Below are 19721 nucleotides of genomic sequence, written 5' to 3'. Positions count from 1 at the left end.
TAATGATTAAAAATGTTTTTTTCCAGATGAGAATCAGTTAAGCTTTGTAAAATAAGATAAACTCAAAGATAAATAGGTATTCCCTGTCAGATTTAAACCTCCTAAGAATTTCAGATTCACCTTTTAGTTGTGTGTAATTTGAAAAGACTCAACAGATTAATGTCTAATTCATTTGTTACCGCTTTCTATTTCTTAAACTTCAGAATGAAATTAATACCATTATTTTTCTTTAATTTTTAAAAAATCCTTTTTTATTTTCAATCACAGTTGACATATTATTATATTACTTTCAGGTGTACACGCCAGTGATTAGATATTACATAACTTAAGAGATCTGATAAATCTCACATCCATCTGGCACCATACATAGTTATCAGACTATCACTGACTATATTCTCTGTGCTGTACTTTATATCCTCATGGCTATTCTGCAACAACCAATTTGTACTTTTTTTTTTTTTTTAATTTGTACTTTTTAATTCCTTCACCTCCTTTGCCCAACCCCCAATGCCCCTTCAGTTGGGCATCCATCAAAATGTTCTCTGTGTCTAGGATTCTCTTTCTCTTCTGCTTGTTTATTTTGCTTTTTACATTCAATTGTTGATAGATATATATTTATCGTCATTTTATTGTTCAAAATTTTTATCTTAAAGAAGACCCTTTAACATTTCATATAATATTGGTTTGATGGTGATGAACTCCTTTAGCTATTTCTTGTCTGGAAAGCTGTTTATCTGTCCTTCAATTCTAAGTGATAGCTTTTCTGGGTAGAGTAATCTTTGTTATATGTCCTTACTTTTTCATCACTTTGAATATTTCTTGCCATTCCCTTCTGGCCTGCAGTTTCTTTTGAAAATCAATTGAGAGTCTTATGGGAGCCCCCTTGTAGGTAATTAACTGCTTTTCTCTTGCCTGTTTTGTAATCCGTGATCTGTTTTCTTGGGGGTCTGAAATTTATAAAATAATGAAATTATAAAATAGTAAACATCTTGGCTTTATTTGAAGTAATCTGTTACTTTAGAAAGTAAGCATTAAGAAGTAATAAAACAAGGTATCATGAAACCTAGTTATAAATTCCATCTATACTTAAAGTATTGGAAATTACCTTACTAGCAGCTATTTTTTCTTCTAACAAGATGAGTGGCATTTTCTTGATTATAGGCATATGTTTTTATTTTTATTATCAATTTTTAAATGGTTGATATGGTTATGAACAATATTTATGTGGTTACCTTCTGTTCTTTCATAGAACTTGAGATAAAAATGATTTTAGCTGTAACCTAAAATTGCAGTCTTTAAAAAATGGCAGATGTTAATTTAAAAACAGATATACTTAGGTCAGTTTGCTGTATGGTGATAGCCTAATGAAAATTTCATAAGCTTTTTTTGTCGTAACTCAAAAAATATGTTGGAATTCTGGAATATTTGTTAAGCCAAGAATTTTATCCACTTAAATATGTTTACAACTTGTATTAAGCAAAAAGGAGTGTGTATAACTATAGGGAGTATTATAATTTTGTTCACATCATCTGTTTGCCAAAAGAATAAAAGATGAGTTAAATAAACATTTGTTCAAATTGTTATTCAGTAATAATCTTAGAATATTGAAATAAAGAAAATTCATTTTGTTTTAGAATTATATCCAGCCCTTGTATTGTCCTCACATGTAATTGAAAATAATACAAAAACATGCCTTGCATTTAAAAGATTTGGAATAAATATATTATGCCCCGAACAGAATTAGCCTGGTATCACTCCAGGAGGCTCTAGGTGACGGTTGAAAGGGATTGTGAGGAAAATGTTATTGGAACCTGGAAGAAATTTGACTCCTGTTAATAGTAGCCGAAAGTTGAGCAGTGATGCTCACAGCATTAATGTGTAAAGTAAAAGGTACATCATCAACTGGATGATCTAGCCAAGCAGGTTTTGAGACCGTATTGAAGGTGCTATGTGGATTCTTCTAGCTGCCTTTGGTAAAGGAGGAGAAAGGCAAGTAGGAGTAAGAATTATTAAATATAAGGGAGCCACACATTATGGGCTTGAAAAATGTTACTCATTCCTAGCCTCCCCAGAGCTCAAATGAGGCTAAAATGAAGAAATGAGTTACAACAAATCAGGGAACTCAGGAAAATGAAGTCTAAAGGTGAAGTCAAGGGCATGACTATAAAGCCTTTTAAGATCTCAGGAAGATTAAAGATGTTCTCTAATTAACAGATGAGAGAGCTTCTAAAACTTTAGCCTGTTATCCTGCATGGGTTTCACATGGGAACCCGAAATAGAGTGGATATGCAAAGAGATTGTGGATGTGGCTTTTGTCTGATAGGATGAATTAAACTTTTAAGATAAGCTTACAGAGGGATTATATTAGTTTAGGATCAAAAGTGACAGTATGAAATGAAAAGATGGTCCCTACTGGTAGGAATGTAAACCGATGCAGCCACTTTGGGAAATGGACTGGCAGTTCCAAAGTTACCACACAACCCAGTAATTTCTCCCTAGTTGTATAATCAGGAAAATGGTGCACAAATATTAATAGCATTATTTGTAATAACCAAAAAGTAGAAACAAATGTTCATTAACTGATAAACGGATGTAGAAAACAGTATAACCGTGCAATGGAATATTTTTAGGCCATCAAAAGGAAGGACATACTGGTGGTACATGCTAGCACATGGATAAGCCTTGAAAGCATTATGCAAGTGAAAGACACAAAGACCACATATTGTTATGAGGCCATTTATATAAAATAGAATAAGCAAATCTATAGATTAGTGGTTGCCTAGGGCTGGAGTGGAAGGGAAGAATGGGAGAGGGAGTGATTGCTAAAGGATGCAGGGTTTCCAGAAATAGTTGCACAACCTGGTAATGTACTTAAGCCATTGACTTGTACACTTTAAATGGGTGAATTGTATGGTATGTTAGTTATAATGCAAAGCTGTTACCCCCCCAAAAAAGAAAAATCTTGAACTTCAATGAACAGGAAGCAGAAAACTACTCAATAAACATGGCCTATGTGTTATGGAAGAGAAAGGATAAATCAAGATTCCAGTAAGGGGAACTAATAAACAGTCTTAGGCAGTAGGACTGAACACTAATCAAGGGACTGACATGTACCTAATTGAGTTCCAGAATTGCTACGAACCAGTAACTGTTTTGTGCATCTTTTTAACTCTTCTGGGTGGTACTGTCTATTGCCTCTTCTACATTTCACCCATTGTTAAATTCTGAGTATATGGGAACAGGTAACTTGTCTTTTTAGTGCATAGGTCTTCAGCTTAGGATAAACTCAAGGAACTGTCACCGAGGAGCTCCATCTACGTTTGTAACTGATTTAGATGGCAAGATCTTACTCTAAATAGATGAAACTTGTGAGGAGAAGGGACTCTTGGGAAAAAGTGTCACTATTTTGTGTGTTGGAGGAATGTAAATGACTCATGGCCGAAGGGTGAACTGTAGTGTCCATTTAGGATCAAGAGGTGGTCTAATTCCTTTTTATTTGATTATGTATGGGTTAGACTCAGTGACTTGCTAATAAGTAGACTGTGGCACGAGTGATGTTGCATGACTTAAGAAGCTAGGCCATGAAAGTGATAGAGTTTCATCTGCTTCTCTCTTGGGGTGCTAACACTTTGAACCAAGACGCCATGTTGGGAGGACGCTCAAGCTGCATTGGAGAAGCTACAGGTAGGTGTTGTGGCCCTAAGGTCTCAACCAACAACCAGCACCTACCACCAGTTTGGGGTGAATGAGCCTTCAGGTGATTTCTGCACCAGCCCTGAGCCACCGCAGCTGTTGCCAAGACAAACTGACAAGCTGTCCTCACTGAGCATTGCTCAAATTGTAGATTTAAATAAATATATATATATATATATATATATATATATATATATATATATATATATATATATACTTCAAATGCTCCCAAACCTCCTAACCGGCCAAATGCAGTTCTAATAGTAATCACATGTCACTGGCTTCAGCTCCTCCTTTCTCTTCTTTTTGTCTTTGTCAATTTCTTGTTTGGAAATTTTCAAATATACACAAAAAATAATGAGAATAGTATAATTAACCCATGTGAGCATCAATAATTATCAGTGTTTGGTCAATCTTATTTCTTTCTTCCACCCCCTCCCTGCCCCCGTCCACCCTCTTGATTATCTTAAAGAAAATTAAAGACATAATGAAATTTTACCTGAAAATTTTAGATGCATTTCTAAAAGTGCATTTTTGAAAAAATAGTATCTCCATTCTATTACCACACAACAGAATTAGCAATTCCCATAATCTAATACCTGGTCCATGATCAAATTTTCCCAGTTGACTCCATGATATTATTTTTTCATATCAGGATGAAAACAAGTTTACACACTGCATTTGGCTATTATTTCTCTCAAGTCTTATTTCATGTAAGTCCTTGTTTTTATTAATGCCACTGATTTGTTAGTTATATTTTGTGTCATTTGCTGCAGAATGCCCCATGTTCTAGATTTGGTTGACTGCTGTCCTGAGATGAATTTAGCTTGTTCTCTAGTCCTTATATTTTCTGCAGTTAGATCCAGAAATATGACTAGATTCAGATTTAATTTTTTTGAGGAATATTTTATGTGGTGCTGTATACTTTATATTGCATCACATAATGAGACATGTAATTAATCATCCTAAAATTGATTAGTGAGTTATTAGTCTGATTATTTATAAAGATCCTCATCAACCTGTCCCCTAATATTTTTAGCATCCAGTTATGATCATTGGGTAGATCCCATTATTTTATTAGGATTTGCTAAAATGGTGATTTTTCTAAATCTGTTTTTCCTTCCTTATTAGCTTCAATTATTCTTTTAAAACTACTAGATTACACTAAAATGCACTGTGTACTGAAAAAGTAGAATAAATTCTTCACCTTTTCCTTCATCAATTTTCAGATTTATGAATTGGTTCCCTAGCAAATTCCAATGTAATCAATAAGTTTCTTTTAATATAAAAAATACCGTTATGAACTCTTAGGTGTTCAGGCACTTTACTATGTTTCTGTCCACTCTTGATCGTTCTTTCTGATCCTCAAATTTTCCTATTTTAGGCCAGTCGGGGTCCTTATAAGTTAGCTTCCTTTTGATGTGATCTCATTAGTCTTAGATAACTTCCATGTCTCTGGCATAAGACATCCTAGGCTCATCTTCTACATTTCCTGCTCCCAAACCTGGAATCAGCTATTTCCCCTCCCTCCCTGTTAATAGGAAACTCTCTGCTGCCTCCCACCTTCAACGTGATAGATCTCAGAATGTTTTTGTTTCCATGACACAGCAATTCTGCAGTTAGAGATTCTAAAGATGCATAATAAGACACTTAATCCTTAATGGTTACCTTCTCCCTTTCCTATTTCTCTTCCCAGCCCATGGCTGAAAAGTTGTTAGTAAGAGCACTGAAGGGTGGTAAAAACACTAAGATCGTAACCTTGAACGGGAAGAAGATGGCAAAGATGCCCTCAGCGTTAGAAAAACTGCCTGGCCTGAAGAGTCTAGACCTTCAGAATAACCTAATCCCCAGAGTGTGCTCAGAGATAAGCACCTTGACCCAGGTGAGGAAGAACGTATTTTTTTGGACTGATAATGGAAAACAGGAGAGAAAAGAGAACAATAAGGTTTAGATCTATGAAGATTTAGCTTCTTGAAGACTTACTGTGGAGCTTTGTTAGAGAGGCATCAGGAGGCGTTCTCCCCTAGGGGATTACAGATGGTAGGGGAAGAAGATGTTTCAATGTATTCATGTTCTCTTTGGCCCACGCCTGGAATCAGAGGATTAGGTCTCTGCCATACTCGTTTTTCTGGAGGCTATCTTCCGGAGTGGCTTGGGAGTCTGGATATGCTGGTTTACCTTGGGGGCTCCATCTGGAAGTGGGTTTGAGGATCCCCCAGGTGCTGTTCACCCTGGGGACTATCCTGAAGCTTTTGCACATGGAAAGGAGATATTTCCGGTATAGAAGAGGGGTTCCTTTTCAGTTTTCTACAGCAGGCTGAACTTTGAAATGAAGTGTTGGCAGGGAATGGGAAGGAGGGCACATTCATTTCTTTTAGAGTAGTTTTAAATCAATTAAATTCATTTTTTAAAGTAAACAAATTCAGGACAGCTGTATTTGGAAGATGCATTTGATATTGTATTGAACTGTGGTCTTAAAGATGCCACAGATTTCTCAAAAAGAGGTCATTTATAAGAATTAGCAGAGTGAGTCGTAATGCTGCCCTTCCCCATGCACCCTGGCCACACACCTGCTAATTAGAAAAATGTAAAAGCTTATTATTTTCTTCATCAATTTGACTCAGTTATTTTTGTTAAATAGTTTGTGGAACCTGACACTATATTATGTATTATGTTGGTATAGCAAATGAGAATATTCACTGTCCTTAAGGAATTTAATATTTCAAATACTAGCTCAAATATATTCATACAGTTACAGGAAAATTACCTAATAGTTTGTCCCAAAATGGTATCCTCAAGCTATCATTTATTTAGAGGACTTCCAGCCTGTTTTTCTAACACTTGAAAAAAAAATTTAATCCTAGTTAAACATGGATATTATTTTTAAATCAAGTAAATGATTGAAAGATATAATAAAAAGCAAAGAATTTTCTAGTGGCAATTAATAGCTACAAGCACAGCATAATTAAATGTTAGAAAAGTAGCCTGGTCCAAGTTCTATGTGTACTTATGATAGGCACTGCATTGAATTAAATGTAGAGTTATGGGGATGAGTTAATGGCTAGAATTTTAAAAATCCCGCATAACCCATTAGAAGGAACTGAGTTGAACTGGGCAGTTTGGAGCTGACTGAGCTCTATAGATACTTAATTTTGAAAAAAGAAAAGTGGTGAACTATAATGAGTATTACACAGCTGAACCATTAGTTTACAGAAATGTTCTAAGCAGGCAGCATTCAACTAATGTTTATTGAGCAACTATTATATTCCAGATACCATTCTTTGAATGCTAGATAAATCACATAGAGATCCTATCATCACACAATTTCCACTTAATAGTAGAAGTAAAAAAGATATCTATTTGAATCAGTGTAATACAAAGCAGAAGATAATAATCAGCCATAGAAAGTACAGAGTGCCTTGCAAGTACAAAAGAAGGATAGCTTCATGGAGAAGGGGTAGATGCCAATGGGGAACATTAAACAGACCTTTATTATAATAATTGGAAAACCAAGGTATAGTGATAGTGTAATGGAAACAGAATCCTGAAACACATTTTCACTATAGGAACACACAAAGATTTCCAGCAAAATGAACAAACTAACATAAAGTAAAGCTAAAATTTCTCTCTTTCAAAAGTGGCTGTGCATTTAGAAATCTTTGAAAGACTGAGTTTAAAATCATTAAGAAGACAAATGGGTTTAAATTTGAAAGCTGAGTGGAAATGTCAACACAAATATATGTGAAGAACCTACTGCGCTTTTAGCACCATGCATGTCATTTTGTCAACCTGTCTTCTGCTGGGTCTAAAAGATTGTAGCTAGCATTTATAATATCTACTGTTTGCCAGGCACTTTATTATATTGTCTCTAATCCTTAAAACAGCTCTGAGAAGTAGATGCTAGTATCCATATTTTAATAACAGAAAAGGAGCCCTGGCTGGGTTGCTCAGCGTCATCCCATGTACACACACAGACACACACACACACACACACACACACACACACACACACACGGTTGCAGGTTCAATCCAGGTTCAGTCCTGGTCGGGGTGCATATGGGAGGCAATCAATCGATGTTTCTCTCCTACATGGATATTTCTCTTTTCTCTTTCTCTCCCCTCCTCCCTATTCCACCCCCGCTTCTTCTCCCCCTCTCCCTCTACCTTCCTCTCTAAAAAAAAAAAATCGATAAACATAATCTCAGGTGTTAATCAGAGTGAGTTGCCTGTGATTGCTTACCTAGTACACTACATAGCAGATGGTCTAGGAAGCCTATGCTTTGCCTTCTGCACAATACTGACTAATGAGTGTGTAAACCAATAGAACAACTACATTTAAAATGAGAATTACATGTATTGCATACAAGACAACTTTATTGTATGTGTGTATATGAATGTATTATGTGTATATATGTGCTTATATATGATCATTCTGAGCAGTAGTAAATTCTTTTTAAAAATAGGCAGCACATTACTGTAGACAGTGTACTGTAGAAGTTAGGAGCATTGGCCATACAGTGAAGCTATGTTGTTTCACCATAAATCACACAGCCTAGACCCCAGATCTCTTTTCTATAAAATCAGGGGTATTATGAGGTCCACATGAGGCAATGCATAAGGCTGTGTGGCACAGCGTTTGGCTGGCACATATTAAATACTATTTAAATTTTAGCCGTTTCTGGGCTGCCAGTTTCCCTGCCTTCCACCCTGGCGCCCCCAAGTCCTGGCTCCTCAGCCTCTCTGCGCCGTGCATCTACACCTTGTGGGCTCAGTGGGCTTAACCTGCGCAGCGCCTCCTCCATGTTCAGCAAGCCTCTTCAGGGGCTCACAGTGGCCTCCGTGACCCCCACACCGCTGCCAGGAGGCAAGGATCGTCAAGGCTGAGTACGGACTTGGCGTCCTGATGGGTAAGGGGGGCTTTGGCACTGCCCTCGCAGGACATCGCAGCACAGATGGACTCCAGGTGGCCCTCAAAGTGCTCCCACGGAACTGCGTGCGGGGCTGGCTTACTGTCAGACTTGGTCACATGCCCACTGGGAGTGGCACTGCTATGGAAGGTGGGTGAAGGTGGTGGATACCCTGGTGTGATCTGCCTGCTGACTGGTTTGAGACACCAGAGGGCTTCTTGCTGGTCCTCGAGTGGCCTTTGCCAGCCCAGGATCTCTTTGACTACATCACAGAACAGGGCCCGTTGGGTGAAGCCCAAAGCCATTGCCCCTTTGTCCAGGCAGTGGCAGCCGTTCGGCACTGCCATGCCCATGGAGTTGTTCATCGTGACGTCAAAGATGAAAACATCCTGATAGACCTCCGCTGAGTCTGTGTCAAACTCAAAGGTTTTGGTTCCGGTGCCCTGCTTCATAACGGACCCTACACTGGCTTTGATGGGACAAGTGTGTACCGCCCCGCAGAGCGGATCTCTCACAACCAGTACCATGCACTCCCAGCCACTGTCTGGTCACTATGACAAGGTGTGCAGTGACATTCCCTTCGAGAGGGACCAGGAGATTACGGAAGGTGCCTGGCCCCCAAACCTTCTGCCCGACCTTCACTGGAGCAGATCCTGCTGGAGCCCCGGATGCAGACACCAACGGAGGATGTACCCCCCAATGACCCTAAAGGGAGTCCTACCCCTTTGGTCTGGTCTCTGCTGTCCTAGTTGGGCTAGCCATCCTATGGCCATGTCACAGGGATAGAAGGACCTCTGTTGACCTGGTTTTACAGAGCTGTGTGTGCAGAGCCTTCTCACCAACTGAAACCAAAGTGGAAATCGCTGGACCTGCCTGGCAGAGCTGTACTGAGGCGCAACGTGATGGTGGCAGGTGGACTTCAAACCTCCGCTGCCTTGCGGCATACCTCTTCAGGGGAAAGGCTAAGGAGAAGGGAAACTCTGACTCCAAACCTCTGCTGCCTTGTGGCATACCTCCTCAGGGGAAAGGCTAAGGGAGTAAACCCCGACAGAAAATCCGGAGCCGGAGTCCCTAAGGCGGTTTGACGTTGTAGTCAACACCGGCAACTCCTGCGGCGCACCTGAAGCCAAGCTGTATTGACTCTGTCTTTCCCCTTGCATCCTTCAGCTGCGAAGAGAGGGGGTGTCTGCTGCATGGGCAACAGCTGGCCCTCCATATCACCCTGCCCAGGCTTTGTAGCTTCACTGGAGAGGATACTCCAGCGTCATCGCAAGATGTCGACTCAACACGGGAGGAGACAGATACCGGTTATAAGCTTATCCGATTGGCGAAGGAAACGAGCGCCAGGGGTCTCCTCTGATGGTGGGAGAGGTCATCGCACCTCACTGGACAGCTACCGCCCGCCTCAAGCTGGGCAGCCCCCAGCCAATTAGGTGCCGTCTCGCCATGGCTCGCCTGCCCCACTGGGTGCGTGGGGATCAGAGAGGCGTCTCTCGAAAAGTGGGCCACAAAACACTCGCATCAGGCAATTCCAAGCAAACAACAAGAAAGAAGCCTCCAGATCTTCACCTCGCTAGCTGGAACATCAGGACCATGTGTCCCGGACTTACTGCAGACCTTCTGTGGATCAATGGTGCCAGGAAAACCGCCGTCATCGACAGGGAACTGGCACGACTAAACATCGACATTGCGGCTCTACAGGAGACCCAGTTGGCCGACAACGGAACTATCAGAGAAACCAACTACACCTTCTACTGGCAAGGGAAGTCTCCGGACCAACCAAGACAGCACGGTGTTGGGTTCGCTGTGAAGAACACGCTTGTTAACTCCATAGAGCCACCCACAGGAGGCACAGAGAGATTACTTACCCTCCGATTGTCAACAACTTTCGGCCCAGTCAGCATTCTTAGCGCGTATGCCCCAACCCTCTGCGCCACCACCAAAGAGAAAGAACAGTTCTACCATGCACTGGACGAAGCGTTATCCAAGATCCCCAGAAGTAACGCTCTTTATCTCCTTGGAGACTTCAATGCAAGAGTAGGAGCCGACCACATGGCCTGGCCCACCTGCCTCGGAAACTTTGGGAGAGGAAAGATCAATGAGAATGGTCAGTGACTGCTTGAGCTTTCGTGTCACCACGGCCTGTGTGTGACAAACACATTCTTCAAGTGCAAAGAGATCCACCAGGTGTCATGGAGGCACCCCCGCTCCCGCCACTGGCACCAGCTTGACCTCGTCATCACCAGAAGAATGGATATTGGCAGCACCCTCCTCACCCGCAGCTACCACAGTGCAGACTGCGACACGGACCATGCCCTCGTGGTAAGCAAGGTGCTCATAACGCCGAAGAGGTTGCACCACTCCAAGATGAAGGGTCGCCCACGCATCAACACCAGTTGTGCCAGCAACCCAGTTAAGACCCAGCAATTCATCAACAGGATGGAAGATGCACTCGGCGAGGGAATGGCGGCAGATGACATTATCGAATCCAGTTGGCCACGTCTCCGCGACGCCATATACAACTCCGCCATTATTGCTTACGGGAAGAAAGAGCGGAACAACGCTGACTGGTACGAGGCTCACCGGGAAGAAATGGAACCCGTGATCGAGGCTAAGAGGAAGGCCCTACTGGCTTACAAGGCCACGCCCACTCCCAGTACACTTCAAGCTCTACGGGCTGCCAGGAACAAAGTCCAGAAGACCGCCCGCCACTGTGCCAACACCTATTGGCTAAACCTGTGCAGAAGCATCCAGGAAGCCGCCGATATAGGCAACGCACGAGGAATGTATGAGGGTATCAAGAAGGCAACAGGCCCAATCCCCTCCAAGATCGCCCCCCTTAAGTCCAAGACAGGTGAGGTCATCACTGACCAGGAGCAGCAAATGCGGCGGTGGACCGAGCACTACCTCGAGCTGTATGCAACGAGGAACACTGTAACAGACACTGCTCTTAACACCATCCCAGACCTACCAGTCATGGAGGAGCTAGACACCCCACCTACTGCGGCAGAGCTCAGCAAAGCCATCGACCGCCTCGCTTGCGGGAAAGCACCAGGAAGCGACGGAATCCCTCCAGAAATCCTAAAGAGCGGGAAACCAGTCCTGCTACAGCCGCTCCACCATCTACTCTGTCTCTGCTGGAAGGAGGGTTACATCCCTCAGGATATGAGAGACGCCAACATTATCACCATGTACAAGAACAAAGGAGACCGCAGCGACTGCAACAACTACCGGGGCATCTCTCTCCTCAGCGTCGTCGGCAAAGTATTCGCCCGGGTCTCTCTTTACCGCCTGCAGACCCTTGCTTCCCGCGTCTACCCAGAGTCCCAGTGTGGCTTCAGAGCTGGCCGATCAACAGTGGACATGATCTTCTCCCTACGCCAGCTGCAGGAGAAATGTCACGAGCAGCATAAACCACTCTACCTCGCCTTTATCGACCTCACGAAGGCGTTTGATCTGGTCAGTCGAAGCGGACTCTTCAGCTTGCTACGGAAGATTGGCTGTCCACCACATCTGCTTGCTGTGGTCATGTCCTTTCACGACAACATGCACAGCACGGTGTCCTACAACGGCGCAACCTCTGAGGCCTTCCCAGTCAGCAGCGGAGTAAAGCAGGGCTGCGTCCTCGCGCCTACGCTGTTCGGAATCTTCTTCTCCATGCTCCTCCAATACGCCTTTAAGGACTGCAGTGAGGGTGTCTTCATTCACACCAGATCCGATGGCAAGCTCTACAACCTGGCCCGTCTACGAGCCAAGACCAAAGTCAAAGAGGTGCTCATCCGTGAGATGCTCTTCGCCGACGACGTAGCCTTGACATCACACTCCGAAGAGGGACTCCAGCAGCTAGTCACTTGCCTTTCCCACGCATGCAAGGAGTTCGGACTAGCCATCAGCCTGACGAAGACGAACGTTATGGCTCAAGGCACAGGGACTCCCCCTTGCATCACCATCGACGGATACACCCTGGAGGTTGTCAACGACTTCACTTACCTCGGGTCCACCATCTCGAGCTCTCTGTCAGTTGACTTGGAGGTCAACCGGAGAATCGCCAGGGCAGCCACAGTTATGGCCAAACTGAACCGGCGAGCGTGGAACAATCCCAGCCTCACTGAGAAAACCAGACTGCGCATCTACCAAGCCTGCGTACTCAGCACTCTCCTCTATGGCAGCGAGACGTGGACCACCTACGCAAGGCACGAAAGGAAACTCAACAGCTTCCACATGAGGTGCCTGCGACGCATCCTGCATGTCGCCTGGCAGGATAAGGTTCCCAACACCGAGGTGCTGAAGCGAGCCAACATGAGCAGTTTGCATGCAGTTCTTAGTGAGAGACGCCTCAGGTGGCTCGGCCATGTCAAAAGAATGGATGCAGGCCGTATTCCCAAAGACCTCCTCTACGGCGAGCTAGCAGAAGGCCAGAGGATGACAGGGCGCCCAAAACTGCGGTTCAAAGACATCTGCAAAAAGGATATGACACAATGCTCCATCAATCTCAACACATGGGAAGTTCAAGCAGACGACCGCCTAGCCTGGAGGCTCGCGGTCAGGCAAGGTACGTCACGCGCAGAGGCTGCGCGCAACGAGGAGGCGGCCCAGAAAAGATCGAGGCGGAAGCAGCGTCAACAGCAGCAACAACAGCCATCTGCCTTCACCTGTAACAAGTGCGGCAGGGATTGTCACTCCCGAGTCGGACTGCACAGCCATTCTTGGCAGTGCAGATAGACTCTCAAGAAGCTACGCCATCGTCTCTCGAGACGGACGGCTGCTGACAACGACGACCTTGGTACTCGTTAACTCTTTCTGGAATGCGTGAGAAGTGCCGAAACTGATGACGACTGAACAATGAAGCATTTTCTCTTGCGGGTGATGTTGTGACTCATACAAGTTCTAGCAAGTTCGACGAGTCCCCAGCAAGCGCTGAGTGCTGAATCTTCTTTGTTTCTCGTCAAAATGCGATGAGTACAGGGTTTGACAAGTTCTGAAGCTGATGAATACAAAGGTGTGACTGTATTATCATTAACAAGTCAATCAGTACATTCACCCTCCCCAAACTTCTTGTCTTCTTTCCTACTTATACAACGATTGCTATACGTACATTAAATCTAGATGTCACGATTCAAAGGCATCAATGGACAGTGAGATTCTCACGTCATATCCAAGATATAAGAAGAAACACACATCTCCATTTCAAGGCAGGCCACAGATAGGATATAACTTAGAACTATGAGTGGGTCAATGCAATCAAATACATCAAATTTAGGAAGAGTCGGGATAGAGGTACACTATTTAGGGCAAGTACACAAGGATGCAGAAAAGGCTACAGGGAGGATAAAAACAGGAAATATTGGGTAAAGAAATTCCCCATCAACTGATTATTTGGGCAACTGTTTATATGTAATCTAGCAGAATTGAAAAAAGGGAACTTAAATGATAGCACATCCCATTCTTTGCATTCTTCAGCTATGTAATGCTATAAGTAGACAATAATGATAACTAGAATTAGAGTGATTGCAATGGGATAAAACTAAAAAAGTTGCACCTGAAAGGAATTTTGAGAATAGGATTTGTTGACGGATTAAATTTAGGTGGAGAGAAAGAAGCTAGGTGATTTCAAAGATGGACTACTGTAGGATTACAAGAATGGTGAGTGCATTAACCAAAGTGCAGGCAGATGGAAAAAACAGAACTGGTTTGTCCATTGACATTGTTCAGTTTTTAGACTTTGTATTTAAAGTAACAACATCACATTCACTTGAGATGTCTTTTGAGCCCAAACCAACAAGATACAATTTTTACAGGAGTAACTGAACTTAAGAAAATAATAATTTAATTACGTAAGTTCAGATGTGGCTTATCTCCTTGACTATAAACTTAACAGTCTTTGTTGTCACAGACAAGATAAATTATGCACCAAAAATGTGCTCTGCTGATTAAAGTGTGTATGCCAGGATTGGCTGCATTAACATAAGGGTAGTCATCTGCTTGAGGAAAATTCTGTGGTCCCACCAGCACTTATACTATGAGATCACATTCCCTGTCTCACCTGAGGTGCATTGCTTTCAGAGAGAGAGGCACTTATAAAAATCAGAGAATGACCAGGATGGTGAGGGTTCTGAATATTATATCCTGCGAGAAATGGTTAAAGAAGAATGGAACAAATTTAGGGGGAATGTAGTAGCAATCTTCAATATTTTGAGATTGTTATGTGATAGAAAGGAGGAGGGATAAAACTATTTTTTATTGTTGCTGTGGAAGGAATTTGGGTAGAAGTTTCACAGTGCCTAAACATAGAAAAATGAGTAAATAAAAATTCCTAATAAGATTAAAAAACTACCCATTACTTTGTCATGAGGAAGATATATAATTGCCCATTTGCATTTTATATGATGCACTTGGTGACTTATTAAAGTTCATTTTGATTATAAGATACTGTAATTCTCTGGGTCGTGGGGCCATGAGAAACCATTTAGTAACAATGGTGTCTTTCAATGTATGGCAATATGCCAATTGCAAGGAACAAAAGTTACACCCTGAAAAATACCAGAACTTTATTCTCTATATATAATTATTGAAGTAATGCTAGTTTTAAGTTTATCAAGTAGTTGTCTCCTATTTGACTAAAGTCTTCCCTTAGAGACTGCCCATAACCATAGAAAGTGTCACTAATAGTGTGGGTGCTCTTTCCAGATGCTCACACTTTCTGAAACCCTTGTGAGTAAAATACCATTTAGAGTAGCCTTCCAAGTCATCCTGATGTCTCGCTTCAAACATCACCTCCTCAGACAGGTCTTCCCTGATGACTCAATCTAGTCCCAAGTTATTTCCATTCCATGATCCTATTTTCTTTCCTGTAATATAGTACCGTACTTAGCACTAACAGGAACTATTCATGTACTTATTTGTTGTCTCATTTCACAAAGTTTAAGCACTACAAGAGAGGGAATCTTGTATGTCTTTTTTACTGTAGTATTCAGGATAGTACCAGGCACATAGTAAACATATGAGAGGGGACCCCCAAAATCAGAATTATCTTCTGGAGGGCCGGCCACTTGTAGTACAAGCTTCCCCCACTAGGTAAGTGTTATAGAAACCCATCTGTATCAGTGTTCCAGCTGGCATTGTTGTGAGAGGCTGCATTTGGCTTCAGTGAGTTTTTTTTTTTTTAAGACTCTTTCAACATATTTGCCCATTTCATGATGGGTGATTTGTGAGCACACCTGCCTTTACCATGCTGTGTTCAGCAGTTTTTGACCAAAGATGGCATAACCCCCATGCCCTACCCTCCTTAGTCACCCAATCTCATTCAAAGCACCTTTTTCATTTCCCCAGATGAACAATGTCCTCAAAGGGAAATATTTTGCCAATGTGGAAGAGGTAAAACAAAACAAACAAACAAACAAAAAATGGCAAAAGCACTAAAAGGCATCAAAATTGACCAGTTCAAAACTGTTTTGAGCAGTGGGAAAAACATCTTGGTAGGTATATGGTATCAAATGGAGAGTACTTTGAAGGCGATTGAAGTTTAAACATGTAAGAATAAATACACAATTTTAAATAAATTCCAGTTTTGGGGGGTCCTCCATTGTATAAAAAATATTAGTGAAATAATGAAACATTTAGATTGAGTTTTGAAATATTCTTCAAAGGTAACTCATTCTTTGCTATGGTGTCTCTGGAACTTTCTGTATAATTTATGTATCTAGGCTGAAGCTCTGACATATTTGCCCTGGTGACAGAGTATAAGCACCTTGTCTTTAAGATACTTTTATGAATCTAAAGGTCATCAATGAATTTTTTCTAGTTATCCTGTTCTGTTAAGAATAATCTCAGTTCTAGTTACTTCATCTTAGTTTTAACTTTGAAATCCTTTAAATTTTGAGGTTTTCAGTTGAATCGTCTCCATGTCATATTCTTGGCTGAAGTGCTCAGAATTTTACATGGTAGCCTTTTCTAACCAGAGGGCCATTTAGTTAATGTGTCATCCAGAGAGCGTGACTTTTCTTGGGTCATCTATCCATTTTATATCATCTTGGAAGCTAAGCTGAATCAGAAAACCAACTATGGCTGTCAGCTCTCCTACTATATTTCCCAAGATTGATCTTCAAAATTACATTTCATCACACCTCTTATATCTCCTCCTCTGAGAAGATGGCTTTGTTTCATGTTTCATTGAAAAACAGATACTATCAGTGAGGAACCCCCTCATCTTTCCATCACCAAATCTATCCAGGGCTCTGATCTATTCACACATTCTCTACCTTCCTTCCTACTACCCGGATGAAAAGTCCATACTTGTACTTTGGATCTCTGCTTTCCTATCTTCTAAAGGATTTTGATCCTGCAATTATCCCTCTCTTTATACCAGTAGTTTTTCATTATCTACAGGATTATTTCCATCAGCATGTCATAAACTGTAATATATTTTATTTTAGGAAGAAACAAATACTCCAGCTCCTTGCTAATTTTCTATTGTCCCTTCATAGCAGAAGTTCTTAAACAAAATGTCTTTTAGTCATTGTCTTTGATTTTGCACATTTTGTCCACAGCACACTTGAAGCACATCCTTCCCAACCTCGCCCCTCTTGTCAAGGTCACTAATTATGTGTCCATTGCTAATTCCAGTGGTTACAATCTCTTTGCTAGTGGAGGGTCTTGCCTTCAATTTGTAAAAAGCACAACACCTGTGAAGTGCAATAAAAGGAAGTGCAATAAAACAAGTTTATTTTAACTTCACCTTTACAAAAGAATAAGTCCCCCAAGCTGTATCATCCTTTGTTTCTGGAGGACAATGGTAAATCTCAGAGGAAAGTGTGTATGGAAGCAGAACCTTTCCCATTAATTCTAAGGGCAAGGAATTTCATTGTAGATAAATCTGTGTCTATATTAATTTAAATCATTAATGTACATCCATACCAAATACCATGTGGTATTTACATACAAATGTAATTCTCAATTTTTAATTAATTTTATTTTGTTATATAAACTTATTTATTTGTCAAGACTTCCATGATTCCTTTTCTTTTACCTTTTAATTTTAGAATTCTGGACGTTGGAACTGGTAATGAAATCTGAATGGTAAATTATGTTTAGGAGTGAAAGAAAAGACTTTGCATCTCAGGAGGTACATTTTGATTTCAAATCAAAGAAAAAAATAAGGTTTAAGGAAGAATTCTGTATCATTGATTTATTAGAGGATCAAGGGGGATCTTTCTAACTTCTCTTATATACAGTACTTCCTACATTTAACCAACCCATCATTAATAGGACAAGTGCATATAGAGCAATCTTCCCTACCCAACCTTACCTTGTCATTAGCTCCTCATGAATTTTGCAATCACAGAGAGATGTTAAAGCCCGCCCCCCCCTCCTTTGACTCTATACATGTAATAGAGAAGTCATAGAGTCTAAATTAGAAAGCTCATTTGGGAGCAGTATGACAGGAGGACCTCAGATCTTTGGCTATTTATCTGATTTCAGGAGATTAGCTCCTTTGCTGATTTTTTAATGGTTTTGAGTCTGTGGGTCACAATGTTAGGATATTCTTGAGTTGCTCAAGTGAGTTATGAATGAATCATTAATTCTGTTTTTGAATACTTTTGGAATGGCTTATAATATAATTTTAATGAACTACTTTCATTGAAAACTAAATTGTGCTTTAACTAACATAAGGTGTTTCAACATGAACTCAGATGAACTTTATAAAGATCATTTTAGGTATGTGTGAAAAAATTGTTTATGATTATTTTGAAGTTTTCTTAGGTTACATGGATCTCAGCAAAGGGGCTTAATTATTTCTTTTCTTTTTCTTCTCATTTGAAGGTAGATAATGTATGAGTCCATTAAATTTCTATATGTTTATAGTTGACCATGCTAAATCTGGGAAACAACCTTTTAGAAGAAGTTCCAGAAGAGATGAAATACCTTACATCCCTGAAGAAGCTCCATTTATTTGGAAATAGAATTAACAGATTTGCACCTGGAGCATGTGGTAAGTTAGTCAAAGAAAAGCAATATTATAGTCTCAAACTTAATCCCCTTATTATATTTAACAATTTGAAATTAAAGTGAAAAGGAATTGTACATTTTTTTTTTCTTTCTTTCTTTCTTCTTTTTTTTTTTTTTGAAATTAAGGAATTTGGGGGACTTTTTAAAACTATTGTATTCTATATTTCTTTACATGTAGACCTGAGAAAATAAATACGCATTAGTGCTAGTGAATTTTCCACTTTTCAGAATCAGAATCAGTGCACACTTAGACTCTTAAATCTGTGGGCCTCTTCTTTGTACCAGAATGAAAATTAGTTGAAAATCAAATCAAGAAAATCTTTGCACAGCTCTCCTTTTTCTTTACACTTTTTTTATCCTATCTCAGATACTAAGTCACAATATTTGATCAAGATGCTAGGTTTAAATTAATTTGTGGAGAGTTTTAAAGAAAAGATAGGGCATCCAATAAGTGGCATTCTTTTTTTGTTTCCTTTAAGCCTATACTTTTTTCCATTCAATATGAAACTTTGCCTATTTAATAAAGGCAAAGTGTGTTCAAGGACAGAATACATGACAAAGAAATTCAGGTGAATTTTATAGCTCCATTGACTCATGTAAGGCACTTAATTACTCTATGTCTTTGTTCCCTGTTGTAAAAGTAGAGATATATTATAGAATTTACAAGGTTCTGTGAACCTTTTGATACTTGGATACTATATATGATCATTGTCATAATCAAGCAGCCTTTATTAAGGGTATTATTGCATGGGGCACTAAATTAGGGGTATATTTGGCATAACACAAAAAGTCTCTGGTACCATCTCTTTAAAGTACTTTATAGTCATAGATCATGTATCTTGGAGAAATATTTTTTTCTCAAAATAAAAAATGTGACAGACACTCATCAGTGCTTATGTACATTATATACACAAAGCCATAGATTTGGCATTCAATTATAGTTTACTTAAAAAGTAAACAGTTTACCTAAGAAAAAATTCAGAGCATGGAAACAAGTAGACATACCTGTCTGGATGAATATTTCATAAAAAAAAAAAAAAACAAGTAGACAATATTATTTTATGAATTACACTGAGAGAACAAAATTTAAGTAGAATCTGGAATATATAAATGAAA

General features: G+C 40.5%; 1 protein-coding gene and 1 pseudogene across 1 annotated transcript in view; both read left to right on the top strand.

The window, feature by feature from the left end:
• Positions 1-3423: 3423 nt before the first annotated feature.
• The window catches only part of LRRC69 (leucine rich repeat containing 69), a 61857-nt gene continuing 45559 nt past the window's right edge, over positions 3424-19721 (top strand). Inside the window, exons 1-3 of the mRNA XM_090282812.1 lie at positions 3424-3684; positions 5390-5575; positions 18462-18588. Coding sequence (XP_090138938.1) covers positions 5393-5575; positions 18462-18588 — 310 coding nt within the window. The 5' untranslated portion in view covers positions 3424-3684; positions 5390-5392. The remainder of the gene's footprint in view (positions 3685-5389; positions 5576-18461; positions 18589-19721) is intronic.
• LOC150004261 (serine/threonine-protein kinase pim-2 pseudogene) lies at positions 8377-9349 on the top strand (annotated as a pseudogene).

Source organism: Furipterus horrens, unplaced genomic scaffold, assembly GCF_987537825.1.
Source record: "Furipterus horrens unplaced genomic scaffold, mFurHor1.1.pri manual_scaffold_7, whole genome shotgun sequence".
Classification (NCBI taxonomy): domain Eukaryota; kingdom Metazoa; phylum Chordata; class Mammalia; order Chiroptera; family Furipteridae; genus Furipterus; species Furipterus horrens.
Note: the sequence above shows the minus strand (reverse complement) of the source record. Positions and strands in the feature narration are given on the sequence as shown.